General features: G+C 43.0%; 1 protein-coding gene across 1 annotated transcript; it reads right to left on the bottom strand.

Annotated features, from left to right (window-relative positions):
• Positions 1 to 2119: 2119 nt before the first annotated feature.
• Positions 2120 to 18403, bottom strand: CIMAP1C (ciliary microtubule associated protein 1C). Its single transcript, XM_001380059.4, has 4 exons — positions 17950 to 18403; positions 17551 to 17661; positions 15603 to 15716; positions 2120 to 2862 (listed from the first exon to the last, which is right to left on the bottom strand). The coding sequence occupies exons 1-4, from the start codon at positions 18077 to 18079 to the stop codon at positions 2381 to 2383; spliced, it is 837 nt and encodes a 278-aa protein (XP_001380096.1). The 5' UTR covers positions 18080 to 18403; the 3' UTR covers positions 2120 to 2380.
• Between the last annotated feature and the right edge of the window lie 7605 nt (positions 18404 to 26008).

Raw genomic sequence — 26008 nt, 5'->3', positions numbered from 1 at the left:
ACAGTGGGTAAGGTGGGTGGCTCATAAGTGGCAGAGTTGGAAGGGAGTGCTCAAGCCATTCTCCTCCCCCTCTCCACAGGCACCTCTCATCACTAGCCCCTCTGTCCAGCAGCCCAATGAGAGTGCTTCCTCCCTCTCCGATTTGGGGTAAGGGTACCCCAATTGTCATTCTCGGCTACCGAGAGACTACATTACAGCATTCTCTCTCTGGGTGGGTAGGGAATGGCACTCAATCTTTACTGGGGGGGGGGGGCTAGCAAGGCACACAGTCTAGGAGGTGGGGTAGGGACCTGGTACTTCATCTCTAAAAGGTTTGCCATCACTGGTCTAAAGAATACCATTTTCAAGTTCGACCTAAACTCCTAATTGCTCTTCATTAATGGGGAAAGAAGGACTCCCTTCCCACCAAATACCAATTCCACAATGAATGCACATAGCAAATAGCAAAGAAATTCATTTATCAAAGTTGATAGCTAAACAAAAATCAGAGACAATTTAATAGAATATACCCCAAGACAATACAGAGTGAAGAAGCTCTCTTATTGGAATTAAGGTAACTCGGCTCAACCAAAAGAGTCCCAGATCTCACCCAAGGGAAAATACCCCCAAATCTCATTGTTGCCAGCTGGATGCCAGCATGATGAAGACTCCTGGTTTTGGATTCTCTCATGCTGGCTTCTTCCCAATCTTATTCTCCCTCCAGCAATCTGAAGTGAGGTTGGAATCGTCCATCATCTTTTTCAAAACAGGAAGCCAAAAGTACCTGAAGCAAATACCAGGCTGGAAGAGACTGAAGAAACTCCAAGGAAGTCAAGAGACTGAATCTCTGCTCTCCAGCTCTATTCCTCTCCTTGCCCAGGTGCAGGGCATTGATCTCCACAGTGAGAAGAGTCCCTATAACAATGGGCTTTGAGACCTGGGTTACACTACCATGAAAGGAAGAGTGAAGCAACCACTTCTTGGGGGGGGGGGGGTTGGCAGACCTGGTGGCTCTCATAGACAGTGCCAGGCTCTGATTCTCACAGCACAAACCAAGCTTGCCAACTTGTCACATTGAAGCCAAGGACAGTTGTATATGTGGAGGGAAGTCTCAGTGAGATAGGCAAGGCTGGCCCCTGGAAACCCCCCAAACACAGTAAGTAGCACATGCATCAGCTACCTCTGATAATGCCCCATTGGAATTTCCTCCCTTTGGGATCACCCCTACCTTATTCAGGCTCCCTGATCCTGAAACCTATCCTGGCAAGTTGAAAGTCACTGGGAATTCTCCTCCCTCAAAGGGGAACAAGCTTGTCAGATACTTTCTTTCAAACAAGAGGCCCTTAAGGGAGAACAGAGGGGAGAAGGGACTCAAAGCAGGGAAAACAAGGACAGGACTTCATAATTTTAGCCCTAAAGGCATCACATGCATAGACCCACTCTCTATGGTAGTAGTCTCTCGGTAACTGAGGATGACGATTGTCTTTGTGCGCTTTCATCTATGGTGTATAGATGAGTGTGCACAAAGATACTTGTGCGTGAAGAAGATTTAAGTGGAAAAGTCGATGCACAGAGACAGTCCCACTCTCTCGGCGTTGGAAGCCTGGGTCCAGTGGCAGGAAAAGTCGTTACACCTGGAGGCTTCACTCTCTGTACATCATACGTAAATACACACGTGTGCATGCATTCACCCTTCCATTAGGTCCCATATACAAACCTTTACAAATATACCCACTTCTGTATAGGTCCACATGTGGCCCCATTAACTCCAGCCTCTTCGCCCAACATGTCCTTCCATCTCAGTCTTACAATAGGCTCCACAGGTCTTCCTTGTGCCAGCCCCCAGTCCTTTCTTTTCAGTTAGATTGGGTTCAAACCAATGTAATCATGGAAGGGGCTGGCACAAGGAAGAGATAGTAATCAGAAACTCAACACTGGCAGAAAATCCCTGGTCTTACCCAAATGAATTCACCCATCCACTGCATTCATTGAGTCATTCATACACTTCCACATTCACTCACTTAATCTAGTTTATTCATTCACGCTTCCATCCCTTTACTCATTCCTTTATTCATTCAGTCATTCATTCAGCTCATCTTTATCTAGGGTCCTCTGGGTTCTAGGCAGTTGATGGAGACTGTTTTTGCCACTGTTCCAAGGTCAGTTTTATTTAAGAAAAACATACATTTGGGAGGGAAAAGGAAATCCCTCAGTATAACTGAGTGGGGTGTTTGGGCAAGGGCTATAATCTGAGAGATGTTAGCAGTAAACTGGCACTAGGCATGACCTGGCTTGAAGAAAGATGCTAATATTATCCCGAGTACAGAAACTAAGTTTGTCTTCTGAAGTCCCTTCTACTCGTGCCCTATTATCACAAGAAGGGAAGTAGGAAAGGGCAGGATCAGTCCTTCACATCAATGATCAGGGGAGTGAGGTGAGGTGAATGTTTGATGCCCATGGAAAAGGAAGGTACTTGAGGCTTGTGAAGGGTGACCATTTGCACATCATGGGAACCAGGACCTGGATAATTTGTCTGGTCACGGGGGTAGCCAAAGAGCTTCCCCATGGTGTGGATAGGACTCCGGTTCTGGTAAACTGATGGTTCGGGCCTGGCATGCGCAGCTGGGCCAGGGGTTTTGTAGATGTCCTTATTGAAATACCATGGATTAGCAGAGGTGCCAAAGCCATAGCATGGAGCGCTGTGGTTCACAGGGGTGGCATACCCTAGCCGTGGGGGCTGGGGATACTGGTTAGGGGCCGGGTTAGGATCCGATATGCGATAAGGACAGCGGTAGCCCATCGTGTACTGGGGTGACCGGCGCTCACCAGGGGGATGAACATTCTCAATGAAGTATGTAGTTGGTGCTGGTGTAGTCCACACACCTAGAAGTCAAAGGGGATATCATTCAGACAAGGTTAGTGGTAGGATTTGAGATGGGAATGAAGACAATGGTCCAAGGCACCCAATGCTGCCTTTAAGAACAGCTTCCCAATTTGTTTTTGTCATCCCCAGGACCTGGCCAGGCAGCCTTTTTAGGAGGGAAGTTGGTCCCCCTATAATATACAGCTGTTTGCTCACCCTGGTTCCCATGTATAACATATCTGGCTCAAGGGGGATAGAATGGCAGGGCCACTGTCACAGATCAACATGAATCCCAATGAACACTCAGGCCACATTCCCTACCCTTCCCACCATTTCCAGAAGGTAAGATGATCATCCCGACACAAAGGAATGCAAAGAAAATCGCTGTGGCTTCTTGGCCAAAAGAGAGAGTCCTGACTGACTTCTTTGTCCTTAGCACTCCTTGAATAGTTCTTGAGATCATTCGAAGATCATAAGATCTTGAAATCACTCCCATGTGGGAGACATTTAAAAAGAGATTCATTGTTCTTTGAAGAAGGTCATCAGAGAGATGTCCAAGACAGGGAGAGGAGACACCGAGAGGCCGCCTGATCATCTCACCTTTGGTGACTACTCTATGAAAGTAGCTTCATCTCTGTAGTAGCTAGAAGAACCTTGAAGAACTTAAAATTAGACATCAAGTGGCCATCATTACAGGAGCAGATGATGGAAAGAAAGAGACCACCCCATGTGTTACCTTCAAGACAAAAAGACCTTGTGGAGAGGAGGGAGGAGTGATGATCTCCCACCAAGAGAATCTGAGGTCATGCCTGAGAACAACATAGGTAGAAAACTTGTTAGGAGAAATTGCGATTTCAGACCTTCCTAGGAACAAAAAATGACTCACTTCTCTGAAGTCTGAAAGCTAATGCTGTTGATTTCTTCTTCACTAAGACTGAGCCAGTTTAAACAAAAGGTGAATAAATAATCCTTTAAGGGTCTTGCAAAGAGGTGGGTGGAGGAGAGATTTGAATCTCTATAGAAAAGGGCCTGAGCCATGAGATATTTGTGAGTAATTATATTCATATCCCAATTTGACATTCAAGGAAAACCTGGGGGAAAATCAAAGCATTGGGGAAACTGGAATTTCATAAAGGCACCAAGAAGATAAGATTATAGAACAACTCAATTTTGGAGTCCTGCTCAGTGATTTGACAAAATAAAAGGACCCACTGAAATAGCTATTTCATTTAGGGATGCCCAATGATCATGCCTGAATAGACAGTAGCCACTTCAAGCCATACTTCTCAGCATTGAGATATAAAATACTCATCCTCCTTGCATCAAAGTAAAGATATTCTCTACAATCAAAGATACGATGGACCTCATAATCTGTCATGCTACCCCAAACAAATGGGGGCTAGTTGTTTCTACTGCTGTCATATAAAGATTGGCTTAAGGAAGGAGATGTTGGACAATGAATAGATGATTGGTGATCATTAATGAGCCTAAGGTCCTATTGTCCAGACCCTGTGAGGGTACCAAACTGGGATATGGACCTGGCCTCCAGAGTCCAATAAGGGGGCTTTTATTCTTCATCCATTGCTTTGCTGTTTTCTTCAGTCTCATGTTCACAGCAGAGTGCTCTGGATTTGATCCTATAGAATGTGCATGTCTCCTTCACAGAGGCAGGCAGTCATTCGGGCTTCAGAACATTGATAAAACATTCCCTATGGCCCTCCTGAAATGAAAACTTCCCTGGGGCAAAGGAATGGCATCCTTGATCATTTTTTTTAACCCCTAACTACTATCCCAGAATCAATACTATGTACTGGTTCCAAGACAGAAGAGTGGTAAGGACGAGGCAATGGGGGTTAAGTGACTTGCCCAGGGTCACACAGTTAGGAAGTGTCTGAGACCAGATTTGAACCCAGGACCTCCCATCTTCAGGCCTGGTCCTCTATCCACTGCACCACCTATCTGCCCCTGGCATCCTTCTTTCAAAAAAGGCTATAAAGTCAACATATATCAAGTTCTGTTGCAAATGTGCCATAGAAAAGCAACAAAGTCAGACCTCCTCCACATTTGCTTTCTCCACATGTCCCCTGGTCTAGTGGATAGCAGGTTGCAGTAAGGAGCATCTACATTTCTAAAAACATCTAGAGAGCCTTTAAAAACTTGACCCATGAAATACAGCCTCTAATTGGAAACTATTCCTGCCAGGAAAATTGCAGTCAGAATTATTTCTTAAAAAAAAAAAAAGACCCCTGTAGACATTGTGGGAATTTTCAGGCAAGGAATCAGTGGCCCATCATGTTATTTCTGAGACTAGGTCTCTAAGCAGTCACAGAATTTAGTTCTGGATCGCAACATGGTCATATGGAGCACAGCCAAATGCAGAAGAATTCTTCATGTTACCACTTCCAATCATGTTCACACACAACACACCAATCATCACATATTCAGTTGCCAATATTGTCAGAAAATCAGCTTGTTCTTATTTCTTTTTTCCTTAAAATCTTTACTTTCTTAGAATTGATACTAATATTGATTCCAAGTCAGAAGAGAAGTAAGGGTTAGGCAATTGGGGTTAAGTGACTCCAAGGGTATGAGGTCATATTTGAACCCAGGACCTCCCATTTCCATGACTGGCTCTCTATTCACTAAGCCACTTAGCTCCCCCAGATCGTGTTATTCTAACCTCAATCCAAGATGGCCTATATTCAGGGCATTATGATGGTATTCTTTCATTCTTCCTGACGTTAGCCAGAGCCCTATGGAGGTTATGTCTGGGTTGTTCTCATCCGTTTTGTGTCCTCTTGGCTCCTGTTACTTTCTCTGAGTAATGATATCATATTATTCTGGGATCTCAGGGAAAAGCAATGCCCTGTTCACAGGTCTGAGCTCTGCAAGTTCCTGACACGGATTTAAATGTGAGCAACACAACCATGGACTTGCCCCTGGTTGGAGCTTCAGTAGACTGCTTCCAGTCTTTCCAGCTGGAAAGCTCTGCATGTTCAAAACAGAAGGCTCCCCTATGATTTAGGTTTCTTAACCTTATTCTACTGCAGGATTCAGGTTGGATTAGGGGCTGCTCTGGGGTCAACATCATACAATGGTTATTCATTTCTATACTTGTTTCTAGCTCAGCAAAAAGCCTGTGACTATTCCCTTTCTCAACCTCTATTCCTCAGCTAAAGTCTCCGAGTCAGTCCACATTGGATCTTTGACCCAGCACTGAGAATTAAGTGGCAGCTGCTATTGGGTACCTTTCCTAAACCCTGTAGTGTTAAGACCCTCTATTCCAGAACTAGGGTTTCTTCTCATAGTCTCAGCTCCATTTCAGTCTCTCTACTGGAATGCTCCTCAAAGCTATTTCTGGCTGGACTTCATCTTTAATGTCGACAGAACTATACTGACCTGTGCTGGAAAAAAAAATGCTCACCATGATTTTTTTTCCCTTGAATTTCCAAATCACAATTCAGCCTGGTGTAATTTTCAACAATTGTTTATTTTTAAATAGTTTCAGGGATAGAATTGGCTCTACTTCTTCCTGTTACTTCCACATCTTGACTGGTCCATTAACCATGCTTTCTTATCACTACTCCCCAATGCTGAAATCATAAGAGAACACTAGAACCTTGAATACAGGAAAACAAGACACGGGATGCCCTCAAACTCACACTGCCTCCCTATGGTCCTATTGTGCTAACAACCTCAAGCCTTTACTTTTACTAATTTTTTCATCTCATTGGAACAGGGCTCTAAGCTCCCAAAGCTCTCATTCATGCAGACTTAATCTTCTCACTCTATATTATTTACCAAATATTTGGTGTTTCTCAAAACTCTGTCTACAGCCACTAAAATAAAACCAACTCGAAGCACAAGGATCCACTCAAGGAAAAATATCAAAAACAAGAGCATCTCCTAAACATGACACCCCAAAGGAAGATCAGTCTTCTTCAAGCAAACTGAATTATTATGATCACTAAGAATAACTGAGAATATGCTGGTAAATATTTAACAATTGGATCCACTTTAAAGTTTAATTTGAATTGAGTTATTATTATTATTTCCTCCAGCACTTTCTTAAGACTAAGATGATCAACAAAACAATAAATCAATTTATTCTATACTATATATACTGTGATATATATATATATATATATATATATATAGAGAGAGAGAGAGAGAGAGAGAGAGAGAGAGGAGAGAGAATATAAATGTTCTCAATTTGTGCTATTTCCTAGTTTCCAAGCTATTAGTGATCATAATGGAAATTTAACACGACTCTAGAGAGCTAGTTAGAGCTGGCTCCAGCACATTCCTGAAAGGGACATATCCCCTCCTAAGTATTACTGTCAGGTGTAAGAATTTAACATTAGCCTGAATCTCTTTTCCTTTTCTTGATCCCCTAAGATCAGTCTTGGGTTAAAGGAGAAATTTTCATATTGAGTTTGAAAATAGCCCCTTCCCTAAGTTTGCAATTCAGTCACACTCTTTGATTGAAATATGATCAAGGTCTGGGATTTATCTGCATGAGGTGCACTCGTGCCCACTTTAGGAGGACACCAGAGGCCATGTGGCTCTTGGCTCTGGGAAGATGCTTGCCTCTTGTCCCACGTGACTCCTGGCATCCAGAAAACCAACCTCTGATAGGGACTGAAGTTAAGTCCATCAACTCAGAGAGACTCAGAAAAGTCACTGTATAGAAGACATATGTTTTAGGTCAGGGAAGGAAGGAGGTCTCTTTTACCCTGGGATCACAGTGAGAGGAGGTGGCTAGATAAGCATGAGCTTGGTCAAGCACTGGCTAGGGGGAGAGGCTTGTGAAGGAAACAGTCAGCCATGTGTAGCTGGTGCCTTTTCTTTCTCTGATGTGCTCTTTTTAATTTATTTAACAAATAGTTATAAATTAAGATAGTCTCCAGAGAATTTTCATTTTAACACACGCCTCCCGGGGCAGGTTTGATGGCCAGCTATTTCTTGCCTACATGAGCAAAATTTCTCTCCATGAACATTAATTAACCGAAGTTATACAGGTTCCCAATTTAGTCCTCACTCCTTCCCTTGAAGGAATTCTATGGTTCCTCTTCTCCTCCCACTAATCTCTCAAATGGTCTCTTACTGCTATCGTGACTACCAGACCTTTGAAGACTAGATAGAGGATATGCTGTGGTAGTTACTGGTTTCCATAAACACAAACTAGAAGAATTGGAGTGGCCCTAGGAAACTAGTTTTCACAGCTGTTCCCCTAAATGATCAGAGTGCCTTTCAGTTCCCCACTAAGAGTTGTCATCTGGGGATGGGGGGCAGCTAGGTGGTCCAGTGGATGGAGAGCCAGACCTGATCTGGGGTTCAAATCTGACCTCAGACACTTCCTAGCCATGTGACTCTGAGCAAGTCACTTCACCCCCATTCCCTAGCCCTTGCCACTCTTCTGCCCTTGAACCAATACGCAGTATTGATTCTAAGATGGAAGGTAAGAGTTTTTTTTTTAAGTTTCCATCTGTTAATATCTCATAAGCTCTGGGACAAACATGACAGAGAATAGGAAAGATGTCAGGAGACATTGTCAAGAACCCAGCCATGGTGGTCCCTATGACAGAGTCATCGCTGTCCAAATGCAGTATTCTTGGAGCCCCAAATCTCAGACAGGTTACTATATAACCCAGTGTCCCAGACCCAGGCAGAGATGGAACACAAATACAGACAGAAAGGAAGATCTCCCTGGAGCACTAGAGTCCATGAACCCATACCACTGTACCATGAATCAGTCTCACTTCTTGTGCTCTCAACATCGGTTAACACAACCTGCACTGCATTATGAAGGCTGGTCTGGAAACAAAGTTCCTAAGTCTCTCTGCCTATAGAGAGCTATTCAAACAGGCTGAATTGGTCCCAACACCACTTGATAAAGTGCCCCTACTATTGCAGTCCAAACAATCCAAAACATCATCCTAGCAATGCCATCTTTCTGCCTCCCATAGTAAGAGAATGGCCTTCTAAACTACCAAGGCTTGTTCCTCAAGGTTGGCCTTCCATTATAACTAATCAACCAGTCATTGAAGGATCTATTTCCCCCAAGAGATACCCTTAAATCTCATAACCTGTCATTAAACAATAATCTTCCAAAGTCCCAAAGTTAAGATATGCCACACCCCAGCCCACAAGGACAGGTCCCAGACCCCAGATTGACTTTTACCATGAATCATCATGACAGGAGATTTGATACTTCCTGGACCACTCAAGTTTGCAATTCTCATCTATTTGGGCCTCAATCTGAGAGGGCTTCCTAACTTATTCCTAGTTGAAGCCCTTTCCCATTGACTTTGTGGTATATGTTGGTGATGGAATACTATTGTGCTCAAAGGAATAATGAACTGGAGGAATTCCATGGAGACTGGAACAACCTCCAGGAATTGATGCAGAGCGAGAGGAGCAGAACCAAGAAAACATTGTACACAGAGACTGATACACTGTGGTACAATCGAATGTAATGGGCTTCTCCATTAGTGACAATGCAGTGATCCTGGACAACCTGGCGGGATCTATGAGAAAGAACATTATCCACATCCAGAGGAAAATCTGTGGGAGTAGAAACACAGAAGTAAAACAACTGCTTGATCACATGGGTCGAGGGGACATAGTTGGGGATGGAGACTCTAATGAACATCCCAATGCAAACACCAACAACATGGAAATCGGTTCTGATCAAGGACACATGTAATACCCAGTGGAATTGTGAGTCGGCTATGGGAAGGGATGGGGGGTGGGAGGGAGGGAAAGAATATGATTTTTCTAACCAAGGAATAATGTTTGAAATTGACCAAATAAAAAATAAAAATAAAAAAAAGAAACCTCTGATAAAATGGTAGAAAGATCAACAGTATTTCTCAAGTTATATCCTAGAGTGCTTGGGAATTGAGACACATCTTTCTTCTATGTTGTTGATCCTTCTTTCTTGGACCCTAAAGCAGGTAGTGGCACACTATATATAGAGAATGCTGGGCCTGGAGTCAGGAAGAACTGAGTTGAAGTGTGTTTTCACTATCTGTGTGACACTGGGCAAGTCCATAAAATAGGGCCAAAAATAGCATTTAACTCCAGGTTGTTTCAAAGGATCAAATGATATAATATTTGCAAAGTGCTTAGCATAGTGCCTGGCATTAATAAGACCTCTAGGGATGTTTATTCTCTCCTCCAATAATGTAAAATACATACTACCAGAAATTAAGTATGTTTACAAATGTGAATTTCCACGTCCTGATATCCTGATAGCAGATCATATATATATGTATACTGGGGTTTTTTTCCCATTGGTAAATGAAGTCTTCTCAACAAACTAAATTAAATATCAGATCTGGGATATGTAGGGGGAAATAGGAAGAATATAGTAAAAATTCCCTTGTTCCCCTGCTCTCCCTCTTCAGATGACTCAGAGACTTCTGGGACTGAGCCACTAGAAAATGAGCTCTGATGTATTTAGAGTTCTTCACACCAAAACACAACACGGCCATCCAATGCAGCTGAGGAAGTCTCCAGGTGTAATGACTTTTCATGCCACTGGACCCAGGCTTCCAACGCCGAGAGAGTGGGACTGTCTCTGTGCATCGACTTTTCCACTTAAATCTCCTTCACACACAAGTGTCTTTGTGCACACTCATCTACATCACAGATGAAAGCGCACAAAGACAATCGTCATCCTCCTTACCGAGAGACTATTACCATACCATACCAACCAAAGTCCATGCCCTTGAGCTAATCCATTCTCCAGCAAGGGGGCTCCCTTTCTCCATAAAAGGAATGGAATCACAGACTATTGGAAAGGACCTCAACAGTTCTAAGAAAGAATCAAGTCACTTAACCCCAATTGCCTAGCCCTAACTACTCTTCTGCCTTGGAATCAATATTACTATCAATTCTTAGGCAGAACATAAAAGTTTTAAGGAAAAAAGGAAAAGAACTTGACCAGTGTTCATCTGGTCTCTGCTTTATTAAAGCCCTCTAGTGAGGAGGAAGCTATATTCTCTTATGTTGGCCCATTCCATTTTGGATCAATTCAAGCCTTGGTTGGCCTTTTCACAATTTCTAACCATTGGTCCTGGTTCTACCCTCTGGAGTCAAAAAGAACAGTCCTAATTCCTCTCCCACAAAACAACTCTTCAAATACTTGAAGACAAGGGAAACTTGTCCCTTCCCACTCCCAATCTTCCCTTCTTCAAGCTAGACATTCCCAGGCTCTCTTGACCATTCATCCTATGGCATTGTACTCAAGATCCTTCACCAGCCCGGAAGTATTTGGTCCACAGCTACCTACCATCTTTCTCATGTATCAAAAACAAATATCACCAATAACATCTGAGCTGATATCTCTGGACAATTCACATTGGTGAGAAAAGAGTAGAATCTGATCTGTCCTAACCAGGGATAAACAGAGCTGGCACTTGTAGCACAACATGGATAGATAGATACATAGACAAATAGACAGACAGATAGACAGACAGACAGACAGACAGACAAATAGATGCATAGACAGAGAGAAATGGACAAATAAACAGACAGAGAGAGAGAGAGAGAGAGAGATGGACGGACAAATAGACAGACAGACAGACAGATAGATAGATAGACAGACACAGAGAGAGAGAAAGACAAATAGACAGATAGACAGAGAGATGGACAGATAGATAGATAGATAGATAGATAGATAGATAGATAGATAGATAGATAGACAGACAGACAGACAAATAGATACATAGACAGAGAGAAATGGACAAATAAACAGACAGAGAGAGAGATATGGACAGACAAATAGACAGACAGATAGATAGATAGACAGACAGACACAGAGAGAGAGAGAGAGAGACAAATAGATGGATAGACAGAGAGATGGACAAATAGATGGACAGATAGGTAGATAGATAGATAGATAGATAGATAGATAGACAAATAGATGGATAGAAAGAAAAATGGACAAATAGACGAACAGATAGATAGGTAGATCGATAGACAGATGGATGGGCGGACAAATAGACAGACAGACAGACAGACAGATAGATAGACAGAGAGAGACAGATAGAAAGACAGACAGACAGATAGATAGATAGATAGATAGATAGATAGATAGATAGATAGATAGACAGACAGATAGACGGATAGATGGACAGATAGACGGATAAATGGATAGATGGACAGATAGAGAGATGGAAAAATAGATAGATAGATAGACAAACAGGCAGACAAACAGAGTGATAGATAGATAGATAGACAGATAGACAGATAGATGGACAGATAGATGGATAGATGGACAGATAGATGGATAGATGGATAGATGGACAGATAGAGAGATGGAAAAATAGATAGATAGATAGACAAACAGGCAGACAGACAGACAGATAGATAGATAGATAGATAGATAGATAGATAGATAGATAGATAGATAGATAGATAGATAGACAGATAGACGGATAGATGGACAGATAGACAGATAGATGGATAGATGGACAGATAGAGAGATGGAAAAATAGATAGATAGATAGACAAACAGACAGACAGACAGACTGATAGATAGATAGATAGATAGATAGATAGATAGATAGATAGATAGATAGACAGACAAATAAATGGAGAGAGAGAGATCATTCTCTTAGATGTCCTGAACCGTAACTGCTTATAAATCATGGAGTTGTTCTTGTTAATCCCTGTGTAACCCATACTAGCCTTTCTCAATCTATAGAAGAAAAAAAGACTAGTTTCATAGTGTCAAGACAGGTTACTAACATAAGGAAGTCAGAGATCAGGTATGGTCCTCCTTGCCTATAAATTCCTGGGTGGAGAACGAAGAGGGAGGTGATGGATTGATTTGAGTTCTGGAATCCTGAGCTGCCATACGCCCAAAGACAATTGGGTCTCCACACTAAGTCTGGTGTGCCCCTGAGTATGCAGGGTTACCAGACTAACTGAGGGATGAACCAGCCCAGGTCAGAATAATAAATCTGGTTAAAGCTTCCGTGGTAGTCAGCACTGGCATCTAACCTCCATGTGGCCATTGAACTTCAAGCCTCAGTAAGAAAGGGAGAGCAAGACTCATGAGGGGAGGGAGGGGAGAAGAAATCAAGAAATTATCTGTGTACTAAAAAGTCGGCTCCTAGTGCCAATAACCCTGACGAGGACACCAGTGTCTTCTTCTTAGGTTGGCTCCAGCCAATCTACAAGTCAAGAGAGTCCAAAGAGTGAACCAATGTTTCTAGATTGATCCTCACACTGCAGAGTTGACTGCTAGGTCAGGAAGAAGTGAAATAACCTGCCAATGCCTCTGTGGGATGGATTCTGGGAGCCTAGTTTCCTGGGTGGCTTTCTCTCTGAGCCTGTGTTTGCCCTGATGGTTTCTGTGTAGCTTTAGCAATGAATCGTATACCTAGTTTGGATATAGAGTGCACACCAAAAGTCTCGGGCAATGATGACACTGTGTCCCAGTGATGCTTTAAGACAGTTGTATCATTGATAATACTTTTCAAGCCCTTTCCCATTTTCCCAGTCATGCCTTTACATATATGAGAATCTGAATCATGGTTGAAATATAAAATCCAGACACTGTACTTCTTACATCCCTGTGCTTGAAGAAATAACTCTTTAATGGGATGATATTGTACAATCAGATGCACAGTTAATTCCTGACTCTCAGGTTCAGGTCATCAGAGACCATCTGTAGAAGCTAAGGTGCTGAAGGCAAGTAGGTGGCTCAGTGGATTCAGAGCCAGGCCTAAAGATGAGAGGTCCTGGATTCAAATCTGACCACAGATTCTTCCTAGTTGTGTGGCCCTGGGCCAGTCACTTTACCCCCATTGCCTAGCCCTTACTACTCTTTTGCCTTGGAACCAATGCACAGTTTTAATTCTAAGATGGAAAGCAAAGGTTGTTTTTTTTTTAAAGAAGCTATCATGACCATATCAGTGTGACAAAATGGCCAAAGACTGCTGTGCTCCCTAGGACATCAAGACATAGCCACATGCTCTTTGATAGGAGTTTCCACTGAATGCTCTACACAGCCCACCTAATATCTTGCTGGATCAGCGGGATCTGGCTCTGCCGGTCTTTGCATCCTAGCACACCATCTCAATGCAACCACAGAACCACATTGGGCAATATCATAGCCACACCAACATCTTTGCATTACTCCAACCTTGAAATAAATACCCAAGGAAATACTGCCCGGGGCAGAGTTGCTGCCCCAATGTGTGGGGTGCTAATAGCTATTTCCTAAACACCTGGGATGTTCACTTCTAAAATCTGGGGGAAGCTTTAGAATGTGGCAAACAGGAGGAAGCAGAATTGCTGTCCCAGAGAATGTTGGGAAATAGGAGCCCAAGCTAAAAGCAGCTCCTTGCTACATCTCCCACACAGAGGGACTGATAGACACATACAGGATCTCTCTTCCAAGCACAGTTCATAATATGGTCTCCATTCCCTATATATTCCCATATACTCCCTTCTGCTTGCATGTTTCTCCCCTCAGTGTCCTGGTCACTACCCTCCTTCCTCTCCTTCCTATGTCATGGACAGAGGAGAAGCATGGTGCCAAGGATCAGGGTATATTTAGGAAGGAAGCATTGGCAGGTGCCTGGAAAGACAGCAGCACCTACATGGTGCAAAGGATAAAGCACTAGGTTTAGAATAAGGAAGACATGAGTTCAAATCCAGCCTCAGACACTGACTAGCTGTGTGATCCTGGGTAAATCATTGAACTGTAATCTACCTCAGTTTCTTCAACTGTGAAAAATGGGAATAACAATATCACTATCTCCCAGGGTTGTTGTGAAGATCAAATGAGCTATCTATGAAACACTTAGCTCAGCACCTGGCACAAAGAAGGCATCTGACCAAAGCTTATTCCCTTCTGTATGCTGAGAATGAGAGTTCTGGGCTCATCAAGCCCATGTTGTCAGGTCAGTCTCTGTGATGTTATTGCATTAACACAATGGCATCAGCATGGGACATCCATGCATGTTGCAGTGATGGCATCAAGGCAGAATGGTACATCAAGACACAGGCATTGGAGCAGGGGATTCCAAAGGTCTGTACACAAATCCAGGCTCTGTCCCACGAATGCATCTACAATCTTAAACCTGCAGCAGTACAGATGTAGCAGATTAAAGAGGATGTATGCTGGTCCTCCTCCACTACCCAAGAACATCCTCAGACCATTTTCTGTTTCCCATGACTTGATGTGTCCACAGCAATGTATGTGCAGCAGAGTACAGAGGGAGCTGGGTCAATGTACCCATGGCATGGCTGATACAACAAGGCAAGAAAGGGGAAGAGTGCTAACCATGCCACCATCCTAAAAGACTCCCACACCAGGCAAAGACAACACTGAAGACGAAACATTTTCCAGATGCTCTCTGCTCCTCTTCGTAACCAGCCATCTCTAACTTCCAAGACAGTTTCATAGACCTTTCCTTGGATTCTGTTTTCTGCCTCTGACATCTCCATTACATCTGCTATTCCTGGTGAACTTTGGCTCAACTCAGCAAAGCCTCTGGTCCTCTCTTTCCTCCTCCCTCTCTTCCTCTACTTCTCTCCCCCCCTAGCAATTGCCTGTCCCATTTCTCCTCCTTCTTCCAGAGGATGGGAATCAGATTTCTCTGACCTTTGGGGCATGTCTAGGGTGTGGTTCCTCTTGAATCCTGTCCATCCTAATAAACCTCAACAGAAAACTCCATGAGCCCATACCTTTCAATCCCTAGTACCAGCCCAGCATCATACCCTTTCACCATCTTACGTAAGTTTGAGATCCGCTCCTCCATTGGAACTTGGGAGCAACTTGACACTCCAAAGCGGGTGACCCTGGAGTCATAGAGATACTGAGGCCCAGGACTGTACTCGTCAGTATGACCTGTTGAGGGGATGGAAGAACAACATATGTGTCAGACCCAAGGCCAAGTCTGCAGGCTGGGATCCACAGTGATAACTTCCTGTGATGGAGCTAGACAGGACCTGCCAAGATCATGGAGCCCATACCAATACCCTACAGCAGGACTCCCCTTAAGGAAAATCCCATTGTCATTTTCAAGGGTTTTTAGGTCCAGGAGTCTTTTTTACTTTAAAAAAGTTGTATATATCATTTTTAAAACCCAAATACATATTCTTCATTGTGTCAATGCACATTTATCTTATTTTATTTTTATTAACCCTTACCTTCTTCTGTCTTAAAATCAATTCTATTTATTGGTTCCAAGGTAGAAGGGTGGTAAGAGCTAAGTAATGGGGGTTAAGTGACTTGCCCAGGGTCACACAGCTAGGAAACATCTGAGACAAGATTTGAACCCAGGACTTCCCATCTCCAGGCTTGATTCTCAATCCACTGAGCCACCCAGCTGCCCCCTATATCTATAACTTTTGGAGGAGCCTTTAGGAGACCAAATGGGCTCGCATTTGGGAGGCATTCAACAGTAACAATAAGACCTGCCAGGCTATATCTGAGCAAGGCTGCTACAAGAATCTGTACTTTTCCCCAAAAGGATTAAGCTCTTCAAGGAGAGGCTGGTCTTATTTCTCCTCTTTCCTGTCTCTTGCTCAACTGAGATGGCAGGACCAAGAGGGCTCTGGAGATACATGCCTAAAACTGTCATAAACTGGATTAAATTAGGATGTTGGGATTTTAATCATAACAAGTAGACACTTCACTAGAAAGAAATGACATGGGGATTCCTGGAAATACGTCTTACAGCCACAGCATAGCTCAACAAATCATCAGCCCAAGTGCGGCTTCATTTACAAGGCTCCAGCCTTGTTGTCATCTCTCTCCAGGAGTTAGAGTTCGTCAGTGACCTCCTCAAAGGCAGAGTGACAAGTGGGGATCAGATGCCACCATGATCCACTCATCCCTGGGCTCCTGCCTCTAGATCTAGTCAAGGCAAGTTCTACAACTATGTGATGGGCTAACATAAAAGGCTGCAGGCTGGGCTGGGGGCTGGAGTGCAGTTAGAGGGAAACAGCTTTTGGAAAGCCTGATCCATAAGGACGAGGTCTCTGGATAGACTTAAATGATTCAACCTTCCCAGTCTGTAGGAAACTAGTGTGACAGCATCCTAAAATCATAAATTTAGAGCTGAAAGAGATCCTTAGGGAACATCTAACCCTGCCCCTTCATTTTATAGATAAGGACATTAAGACATCAAAAGGGCAATTGAATTGCCCACAGCCATGGATAGAAGTATCCCTCAGAATGTGAACCCAGGGGTCACTGGGTGGCTCATTGGATTGAGAGCCAGACCCAGAGATGGGAGGTCCTGGGTTCAAATTTGTCCTCAGACACTTCCTAGCTGTGTGACCCTGGGCAAGTCACTTAACCCCCATTGCCCAATATTGATTCTAAGATAGAAGATTAAAAAAAAAAAAGAATGTGAACCCAGCACGTCTAACTTCAACTCTTTCCAGTGGAACATAGTCTCCCATCTATTAGGCATTGGTCCATAGTTTCAGGTCCAGGATCACTAAAGGGCAACCTCTGCCTCCACAAATACCCAAAGCCCCAGCTTCCATATCCACACTCTCTACAGGTGTTTAAGACATGGCTTTGCCCCATTCTCTTCTCCAGAAAATGGCTTGACCAAGTCTGGAAAGGGGAAAGTAGCTCCATCTTGTCCTCCTTGGTAGCATATCCTCCCCATCCCAAGTGCCCCTTGCTACCGTCCGTTCTCCATCCCAACTTCTTCCCAGAATCTCACGCTTTTCTGAGTGCTTGATGTGGAAAGTGTAGGCTGGTGCTCTATTCATAGTGATATCATGGCCTATAAAGCCTGTACAAGATGGACGGAGGTACCTCGCAGGCCCAGGACCTAGCAGGGAGAGAGGAGAAGGAAAGGAGAAAAAGTCAGTCCATCAGAATCTGATATACCCATCTCCCTAGGCACAATGAACAAGGGCTTCCTTGCCCATCAGTCCAGGAAGAGACAGTCCCATCCTCCCAATTCCCATCCTTTCCATGAATATCTTCTACATCATATTGCCTAAAATTTTACCATTAGAGTTTCATTTCTTTGGAGAATGGCCTTGTCCCCTGTTAGAATACAATCCCCAAGTCCCTGAAACTGCCTTTTAGATGAGGATGGATAGTCTTAACTTACTCTTCATTAAGGCCATAAGGATTGGAGTCTGCAAAACTTCCTGCCTCGAGGGTCCTGGGGGGAGTCTATCCTTTGTACGCTCGGCATAGAAGACGACTTTCTTCATTTTTTTTTGTTTTTTGGTCCCCATGGTGAGGGTTCTGGGATTCAAGTAGAAGGAATGGGTCAACAGTGACTAAAGCTAGGAGTCAGGCCCTAAACAAATAAGCAGACAACATTTGTTGGTGGTAGGTATAGGAAACAGTGTTTTCCCACACATACCTCCCAGAATTCCCTATCTCTTTCTCTTTCCCTCTCCTTCAAAATACTACCTCTCCTGGCTATACTTTTCTAGCCCATTCAACAGGGCTTGGGCAAAGCCCAAACTCCTCTCACCACCACCCTCTCCATTTCAGGGAGTCTAGAAAACAAAATGGCAGTTGGAGTTGAATGAAGGTCATAGGGGGGATGACATCAGATTGGAATTTGGAATCTGGATGTGTGTTTATTTTCCTGTTGCCACGAAACTCAGACAGTGTCCGGGAGGTTCCTGTAGAGACCCTCTCTGCAGAATCCTTGGGATTCTGCACACTCCCTTCACCTGCCAATGTTTCCCAGGATAAATGAATAGGGGATGATGAAGGGATAATCCAGAGCTGAGTGAGCAAGGAGGTATCCATGAGTTACAAGGGAGATTGGTCATTTTGCCCCAAAACTAAGTCATGTAGTTTTTATAGTTTGGGGCAAAGAGTTTGGCACGCAATCAAGTAAAGTTATAGAATACTAACAGACCCTAGAGATATCCCAGGGTTTCAGTTCCTCGTTTATAATGGAAAAGGATTGGAGAGGCTTCTGACATTTTTGACACGAGTCAGTCCAACCTCATCCTTTATTATTATTTAATTAACAGCCCTGTTTTATTTTTTCTTAGAGTAGCAATGAGATATACTGGAAAGAGTGCTGGGCTTGGAGTCAGGGAGCCCTAAGTCTGAATATTAGCCTCTGACATTCCCTAGTTGTATAACCCTGAACAAGATCCTTGACCAGTATGTGACTCGAGCAACCCTCTAGGATTTATCTACTAAATCAAAATAGTGTTGTAATATGGTAAGTGTGGAAGTCATGTGTGGGAATATGGTGATGAGTGATTGCATCTGAGGGTCACTGTAGCCCTGGAAGGTGAGAGTTAGCCTACTAGGGAGACTGGCAGCTAAAGAGAAAGAATGAGGAAAGGAGGACAGGAAAAGTGGGGGGCAGCATGCCTGAGAAGGAGGTGCCATGCCTGGAGGCTATGACCTTCATCTATTGTGGCAAAGAGAAATACTTTTATAGAGTAAAATATAAGCATTACAACATTCTTGGGGGTAAGGGGGTGTTACTTTCCCACAGAATGTTTATGAAAATTATTTTACACATGAACGTTACCAGGGTTGCTATTACAGACATAAAAGCAAGTTGAGAAACAATGATCATTAATCTGTTCTGCATAATTAAGGCACCTTTGGTACTTTCAGGCATGATGTTACAAGGACTTCTTTGCTCTTCAGAGTGAGGGGGGGCTCAGGGTTTAATGATTACCTTTGGCAGAGAGCAGCAGTGCCTTTGGGGGAGAGATGGGTACCTTGTAAGCAATCTCAGGCAAGCATGGCTGCTTTCCTCCGTATAGGGAGTGCCCCCACACTGGTGAAATCAGAGATCCTTTGTCTATTCCAAGACTACTTTTATAGGATACAGAGCATGGAAGTAAATTGATTAAGATTGTCTGACTAGTTAGTTGAAAACTACAGATTTATGCAGCTGGGAGCTTGACTGTCCTATTAGCAGTCAGACACCCAACAACTTTGACAGCCAATACTGTCAGCTAGAGGATCAGTTTCTATTCCAATAGGTCTCCTTCTACCCTGCCTCCTTCTCAAACTCCCTAATTCCACCCAGGCTGCCTTGGACCAATTAATAGTCTCATAGACTCAGTCAAATCTCATAAACTCCAATTTAAGTAACTAAGAGGCACAGTTGATAGAGAACTGGGCCTGGAGTCAGGAAATCCTGAGTTCAAATCTTGCCTCAGATACTAATTAGTTGTGTGACTCTAGACAAGTCACTTAAATCTCTGTATGCCTAAATTTCCTCAACTGCAAAAGAAAAAAATGAGGATAATAATAGCATCTATCTCCCAGGGTTCTTAAGAAGATCAAATGAGATAATACAATCAATCTTCTACATTCACTTGTTTAACTTTTACATTCTTCAAGCATTCTTGTGGTTTTATTAGTAACCTCATTTTCGCTTTTGTATTGGTAATCATGTCCATTCACAGCTATGCACAATGGGGGGCGGGGAATGAGAGGTGAGACACACTCCAGTTTGTGGAGTGGCTAGTGTCCTACTAGGCTCTTCACTGGTCTTTTTCACTTTACTGTTGCAAAGAACTCCCAATTATATGTTTTCATTGTTTGACTTTAAAACTCAAGTTTTGTGTTATAATTATGCCCCCAAAACATAGTGCAAGTCCTTTGTGCTCTGAACCCCAAGGGTGCAAAATCAGTGGTGCAACTGAGTAAGAAAATAAAGGCATTAATAAATTTCATGCCAGAATGTCTGCAACTGCATCCTTCCTCTTTTTATGTCTTCCTCTGATCTCCTGATGCCAACTCTAGGATCCAACACGATCAAAAGTGTCTCCCACTATGCCCAAATCAAAAAAGGGTACAGCAAGATGGTTCAGTGGATAGAGTCAGGCTTAGAAATTGGAGGTCCTAGGTTCAAATATGACCACATATACTTCCTGTATGACCCTGGGCAAGTCAGTTAACCCCCATTGCCAGGACCTTATCATTCTTCTCCCTTAGTAGATTCTAAGAGAAGTTATCATCTATACAGGGGGAGTCTTTCTATATGGAAAAGAAGGAATTACACAGAACACTTGGGGGCTAAGGAAAGACCACTGGATAAGGAATCCAAAAACTTGGGTTCAAATCCCAGTTCTGCTACTTCCTATGTATGGGACCTTGGGAAGTTACTTTCACTCTTTAAGTTTCAGGGTCCTCAACTGTAAGATTAGATGGAAGATCCCTCCTAGATCTAAATCTGTGATTCTGTGATCGGCAGAGGAGCAACAGGAAGAAGCACAAGGCTTCCTCCCTTCCTGTTGTTTCTCTTAGTGAACTCACTCTTTAGGGGTATCCATCCTACTTCCCTGCCCAGCAAATAGCAGCAGCATTTAAATAGTGCTTTAAAATTTGCAAAGTATTTTATATTTGTTATCTATATCCTCACAATACTTTGGGAGGTAGTTGTTAGTTTTACCTTCATTTTACAGATGAGAATTTAAGAATTTAAGAGATTTGGTTAGGAGCAGCTAGGTGACTCAGTGGATAGAGATCCAGTCATAGAGAAGGGAGGTCTTGGATTCAAATGGGACCTCATGCATGTTCTAGCTGTGTGACCCTGAGCAAGTCACTTAACCCTTATTGTTTAGCCCTTACTGCTATTTTGCCTTGGAACCAATACATAGTATTGATTCTAAAAAGGGAAGTAAGAGATTTTTAAAAAGGATGCACAAGATCTTAAGCCAGGAACTTGACCAGGAACCCACAACAGTGAATGATATGAATTTTCTGGGACCCACCAAAATGATCACTTCCATACTTCATGCCCCATGAAGAAAATAAGATAGTCTAGCTGAGCTCTCCCATGGTTGGGCCCCATCTGGATATTGCTTTTAGTACTAGGCACATCTGAGCACTGGGAAGGGTACTGCAAAGTTGGGTGGCACTTATGGCGAGGGTCCTAGAGACCAAGCCACAGGAGGACTGGAGGAAGGAATCAGAGATGCTTAGCCTAAGATCTTGTGCATCCTTTTAAAAAATCTCTTACTTCCCTTTTTAGAATCAATACTATGTATTGGTTCCAAGGCAAAATAGCAGTAAAGGCTAAACAGTAAGGGTTAAATGACTTGCTCAGGGTCACACAGCTAGAACATGCATGAGGTCCCATTTGAATCCAAGACCTCCCTTCTCTATGACTGGATCTCTTAGAAACAAATCGGAGCCAAATAGGAGAAGTTACGGGGGGCAGTCTACATATAAGAAAGACCTTCTTAATACAGAAAGCTATCTGATGATAGAACAGAACACATGAAGAGATGCTGAGTTCCCTGTCATTGGAAGGGCTGGAGTAGAACCTGAAGGACCCATGTTAGGAATGCTGTCAACGGGATTCTTGAAAGAGGTAAGATGTGAAGACGAGATAATGCCTGAGATCTATTCCTTCCAATTCACCAATCTGGGACTTTACAGAATCATAAACCAAATCACACTTATTTTTGTTCTCATCAAAAAAAAAAAAAAACCAGCAGATGAAACCACTCAAACCACTGCCAGACCAACAAGTTTTCTGGATTTTCTAAAACAATTGAATCCCTCACTGACATGCCCAATCTTGGCCTCAGAGAGGAGATGAATAAATTGTACTTCCTTTGACGAAGGGGGGCCATGGCTACAAGACATTGCATTTTCTATCAGATGTGGTCACTATGTGGTTTGGTTTTTCTTAACTGTTTTTCTTTGTTACAAGGGAAGGTTTGTCGAGTGGAGAGACCATGTGCCTATAAATGGTAGGTATAAAAACAAAAAGCATCTATAAAACTTTAATGAAAATGTTGAAAAGAGAAAGAAAAAAATAACTGAACCTAGACCAAATTGAGTTCAGGACCAAAGGAGTTCAGCATAGGGCTGGGCACAAAGAAGCTGCTTCATAAGTGCTTGGAAAATGAATGAACCAAAATATTCCATCCCAAGTTCTGCATAAAATACAAGGTCTGTTTCTTCCAGGACATCCACTTCCCTTCAGATCAATTCATTCCAAACCCACCTCTGATGATGCCCTCTGACTTCCCAGGGAGATGAGAGAGAACTTGGGTGGAGTCTCAGCTACAGCCCAACATTGGTTGGTGCAGAGTCCTGGGCACAGAGCCTCCTCGCTCCTCCTTGTCAGCTTTTCCAACCCACTCCGAGAGAGAGAGAGAGAGAGAGAGAGAGAGAGAGAGAGAGAGAGAGAGAGAGAGAGAGAGAGAGAGAGAGAGAACCAGACAGAGACAGAGAATCAGAGAAAGAGAGACAGAGAGAGAGAGGGAGGGAGGGAGAGAGAGAAAGAGAGAGAGAGAGAGAGAGAGAGAGAGAGAGAGAGAGAGAGAGAGAGAGAGAGAGAGAGAGAGAACCAAACAGAGACAGAGAATCAGAGAAAGAGAGACAGAGAGAGAGAGGGAGGGAGAGAGAGAGAGAGAGAGAGAGAGAGAGAGAGAGAGAGAGAGAGAGAGAGAGGGAGGGAGGGAGGGAGGGAGAGAGACTAGGTCTGTATGTTCCAGCCAATGTGGCCTTCTGCCATGTTTATAGGCCTCTAAGGTACAGAGGAAGGGTTGGAGGAAAGGGAAACTGGGGAGGGGGTGGAGAGAGATGGGAGCCCCCTCCCACCCCCATCTCCCCAGCTGGCCAGACTCCCTGGCCTCACTCCAGTCCTCCTCTCTGAAATGTTTCCACATGAGGCCCCACCCTTGCCCCCTACCTCCTCCTCTGCATCATTCCCAGAGACTGGTCTCATTTAGGAAACTGAGGCTTGAGGTTTCCTTTGTGCACACAATCCCACCACAGCCAGAGTCCAGAACCAAAGATAGCTTATAGCAAAACTGTGAGTTCTGTCAGGCCCCCTGAGAAAATGGGTAGTCAGGCCTGAGTGTATTAAAGAAGAAACAAAATTCAAATCTGTTTTTCTGCCTGCTACCCTCTCTAGTCACTCAGTAACCTCAATAATTTAATAACTACCCCCACTCAACATTTCTTGGAGTAGCCCTTCTGCCCACACTTTCTATATCTCACTACTATATTCCTTTCTTTGGTGTATAGGTGCCCTTCTTCTTAGTTACAAACCAAAATTAGAAATGGGCTTTCATCAGAGTTTGTAAGCAATTTAAGAAAGGATGAAAGTATGAAAAATTATCATTACAGAAATACCAAGTTATAGGGTTTGAAGATGCTACCCTAGGAGCCTGTCATCTACTCAGACATGCCTTAGGGAACATAGTGCTTGAACCTTCTCCCATTGTCCATCCAGTAATCCCAAATCTAGTATCACCATCTTAGTCATCAGGGACATTGCCACATCTTTCTAGAATGGCCCAATGGGAATTGACAAAGCATCTCCTCCCACCAACATCTGACAGCCATAATTCTACCACATGAGCATAGCTCCAAAGTAATGGCCTCTTCCCCAAGCAGGGGTTTTCACTATAACATATAATATATCGGTAGAGTGGTAGTTTCTGCAGTATATTTCATCTCTGTAAGGAGATAAGGATCTCCTGGAAGTCCAAAGTTGGGGAACAGAATTGTGAGACACTAGAAAGAAATAAGATCCGCTCATGAGTGAAGAACTCTCAGGATTCCCTTTTCCCTTCCTTTTGCCCATGAGAGATACTTGCTGTTGGCCATGTGGATAGTGGAAGTCACTGGATGTCATTGGTCGTGTGACAAGAGCTAAGAATAGTCTTGCTCTTGGGAGATACTTCCAGGCTGGACAGCAGTCAGATTAGCCTTTGGGATTAGAACTGTGAATAGTTGGAAGGATCTTCTATCATTGCTGAGACATGAGATTTATTCTTCCCTTGGCCAGATCCAGATAAAGAAGAGCCAGATACACATAAAGTATGAACTATTCCCTAGTTGATAAATAGACAAAGGATATGAATAGATAGGTTTCAGAAGAGGAAATCAAAGCTATCAATAGTCACATGAAAAAAATGTGCTAAACTGCTACAGATTAGAAATTCAAATTAAAACAACTCTAAGATATTACCTTGTACTTCTCAGATTGAATACATGATAGAAAATGACATGCAGAAAGGTGTATGTTGAAAAATAGATACTAGTACACTGTTGGTGGAGTTGTAAACTAGTCTCCTAGTAAACTAGGAGGAAAATTGGGAACTACACCCAAAGGTCTATAAAACTGTGCATATTCTTTGTTCCAGTAATACCACATTTCAGTCTGTATCACAAACTATATTGAAAATATTAATAGCTAAAGAAGGAAACTATAAGTTAATTAGGCAAACACAGAATAATATACATGTCAGACCTTTGGGAAGGGAAAGATTTTTAAACCAAGCAAGATGTAGAAAGAGTCACAAAATGTAAAATAAATAATTTTGACTACATCAAATTAAAAAGTTTTTGTACAAACAAAACCAATGTAACTAAAATAAGAAGGGAAGCAACAAATTGGAAAACAATCTTCATAAAAACCTCTGATAAAGGTTTAATTACTCAAATTTACAAAGAGCTAAATCAATTGTACAAAAAATCAAGCCATTCTCCAATTAAGAAATGGGCAAGGGACATGAATAAGCAGTTTTCAGATAGAGAAATCAAAACTATAAGCACATGAAGAAGTGCTCTAAATCTCTTATAATCAGAGAGATACAAATCAAAACAACTCTGAGGTATCACCTCACACCTAGCAGATTGGCCAACATAACAGCAAAGGAAAGTAACGAATGCTGGAGGGGATGTGGCAAAGTGGGGACACTAATTCATTGCTGATGGAGTTGTGAATTGATCTAACCATTCTGGAGGGCAATTTGGAACTATGCCCAAAGGGTGATAAAAGACTGTCTGCCCTTTGATCCAGCCATAGCATTGCTGGGTTTGTACCCCAAAGAGATAATAAGGAAAAAGACTTGTACAAGAATATTCATAGCTGCGCTCTTTGTGGTGGCAAAAAACTGGAAAATGAGTGGATGCCCATCAATTGGGGAATGGCTGAACAAATTGTGGTATATGTTGGTGATGGAATACTATTGTGCTAAAAGGAATAATAAAGTGGAGGAATTCCATGGAGACTGGAACAACCTCCAGGAAGTGATGCAGAGCGAGAGGAGCAGAACCAGGAGAACATTGTACACAGAGACGATACACTGTGGTACAATCGAATGTAATGGACTTCTCCATTAGTGGCAATGCAGTGTTCCTGAACAATCTGCAGGGATCTAAAAAATACTATCCACAAGCAGAGGATAAACTGTGGG

Source organism: Monodelphis domestica, chromosome 1 (genome assembly GCF_027887165.1).
Source record: "Monodelphis domestica isolate mMonDom1 chromosome 1, mMonDom1.pri, whole genome shotgun sequence".
Lineage (NCBI taxonomy): Eukaryota > Metazoa > Chordata > Mammalia > Didelphimorphia > Didelphidae > Monodelphis > Monodelphis domestica.
Note: the sequence above shows the minus strand (reverse complement) of the source record. Positions and strands in the feature narration are given on the sequence as shown.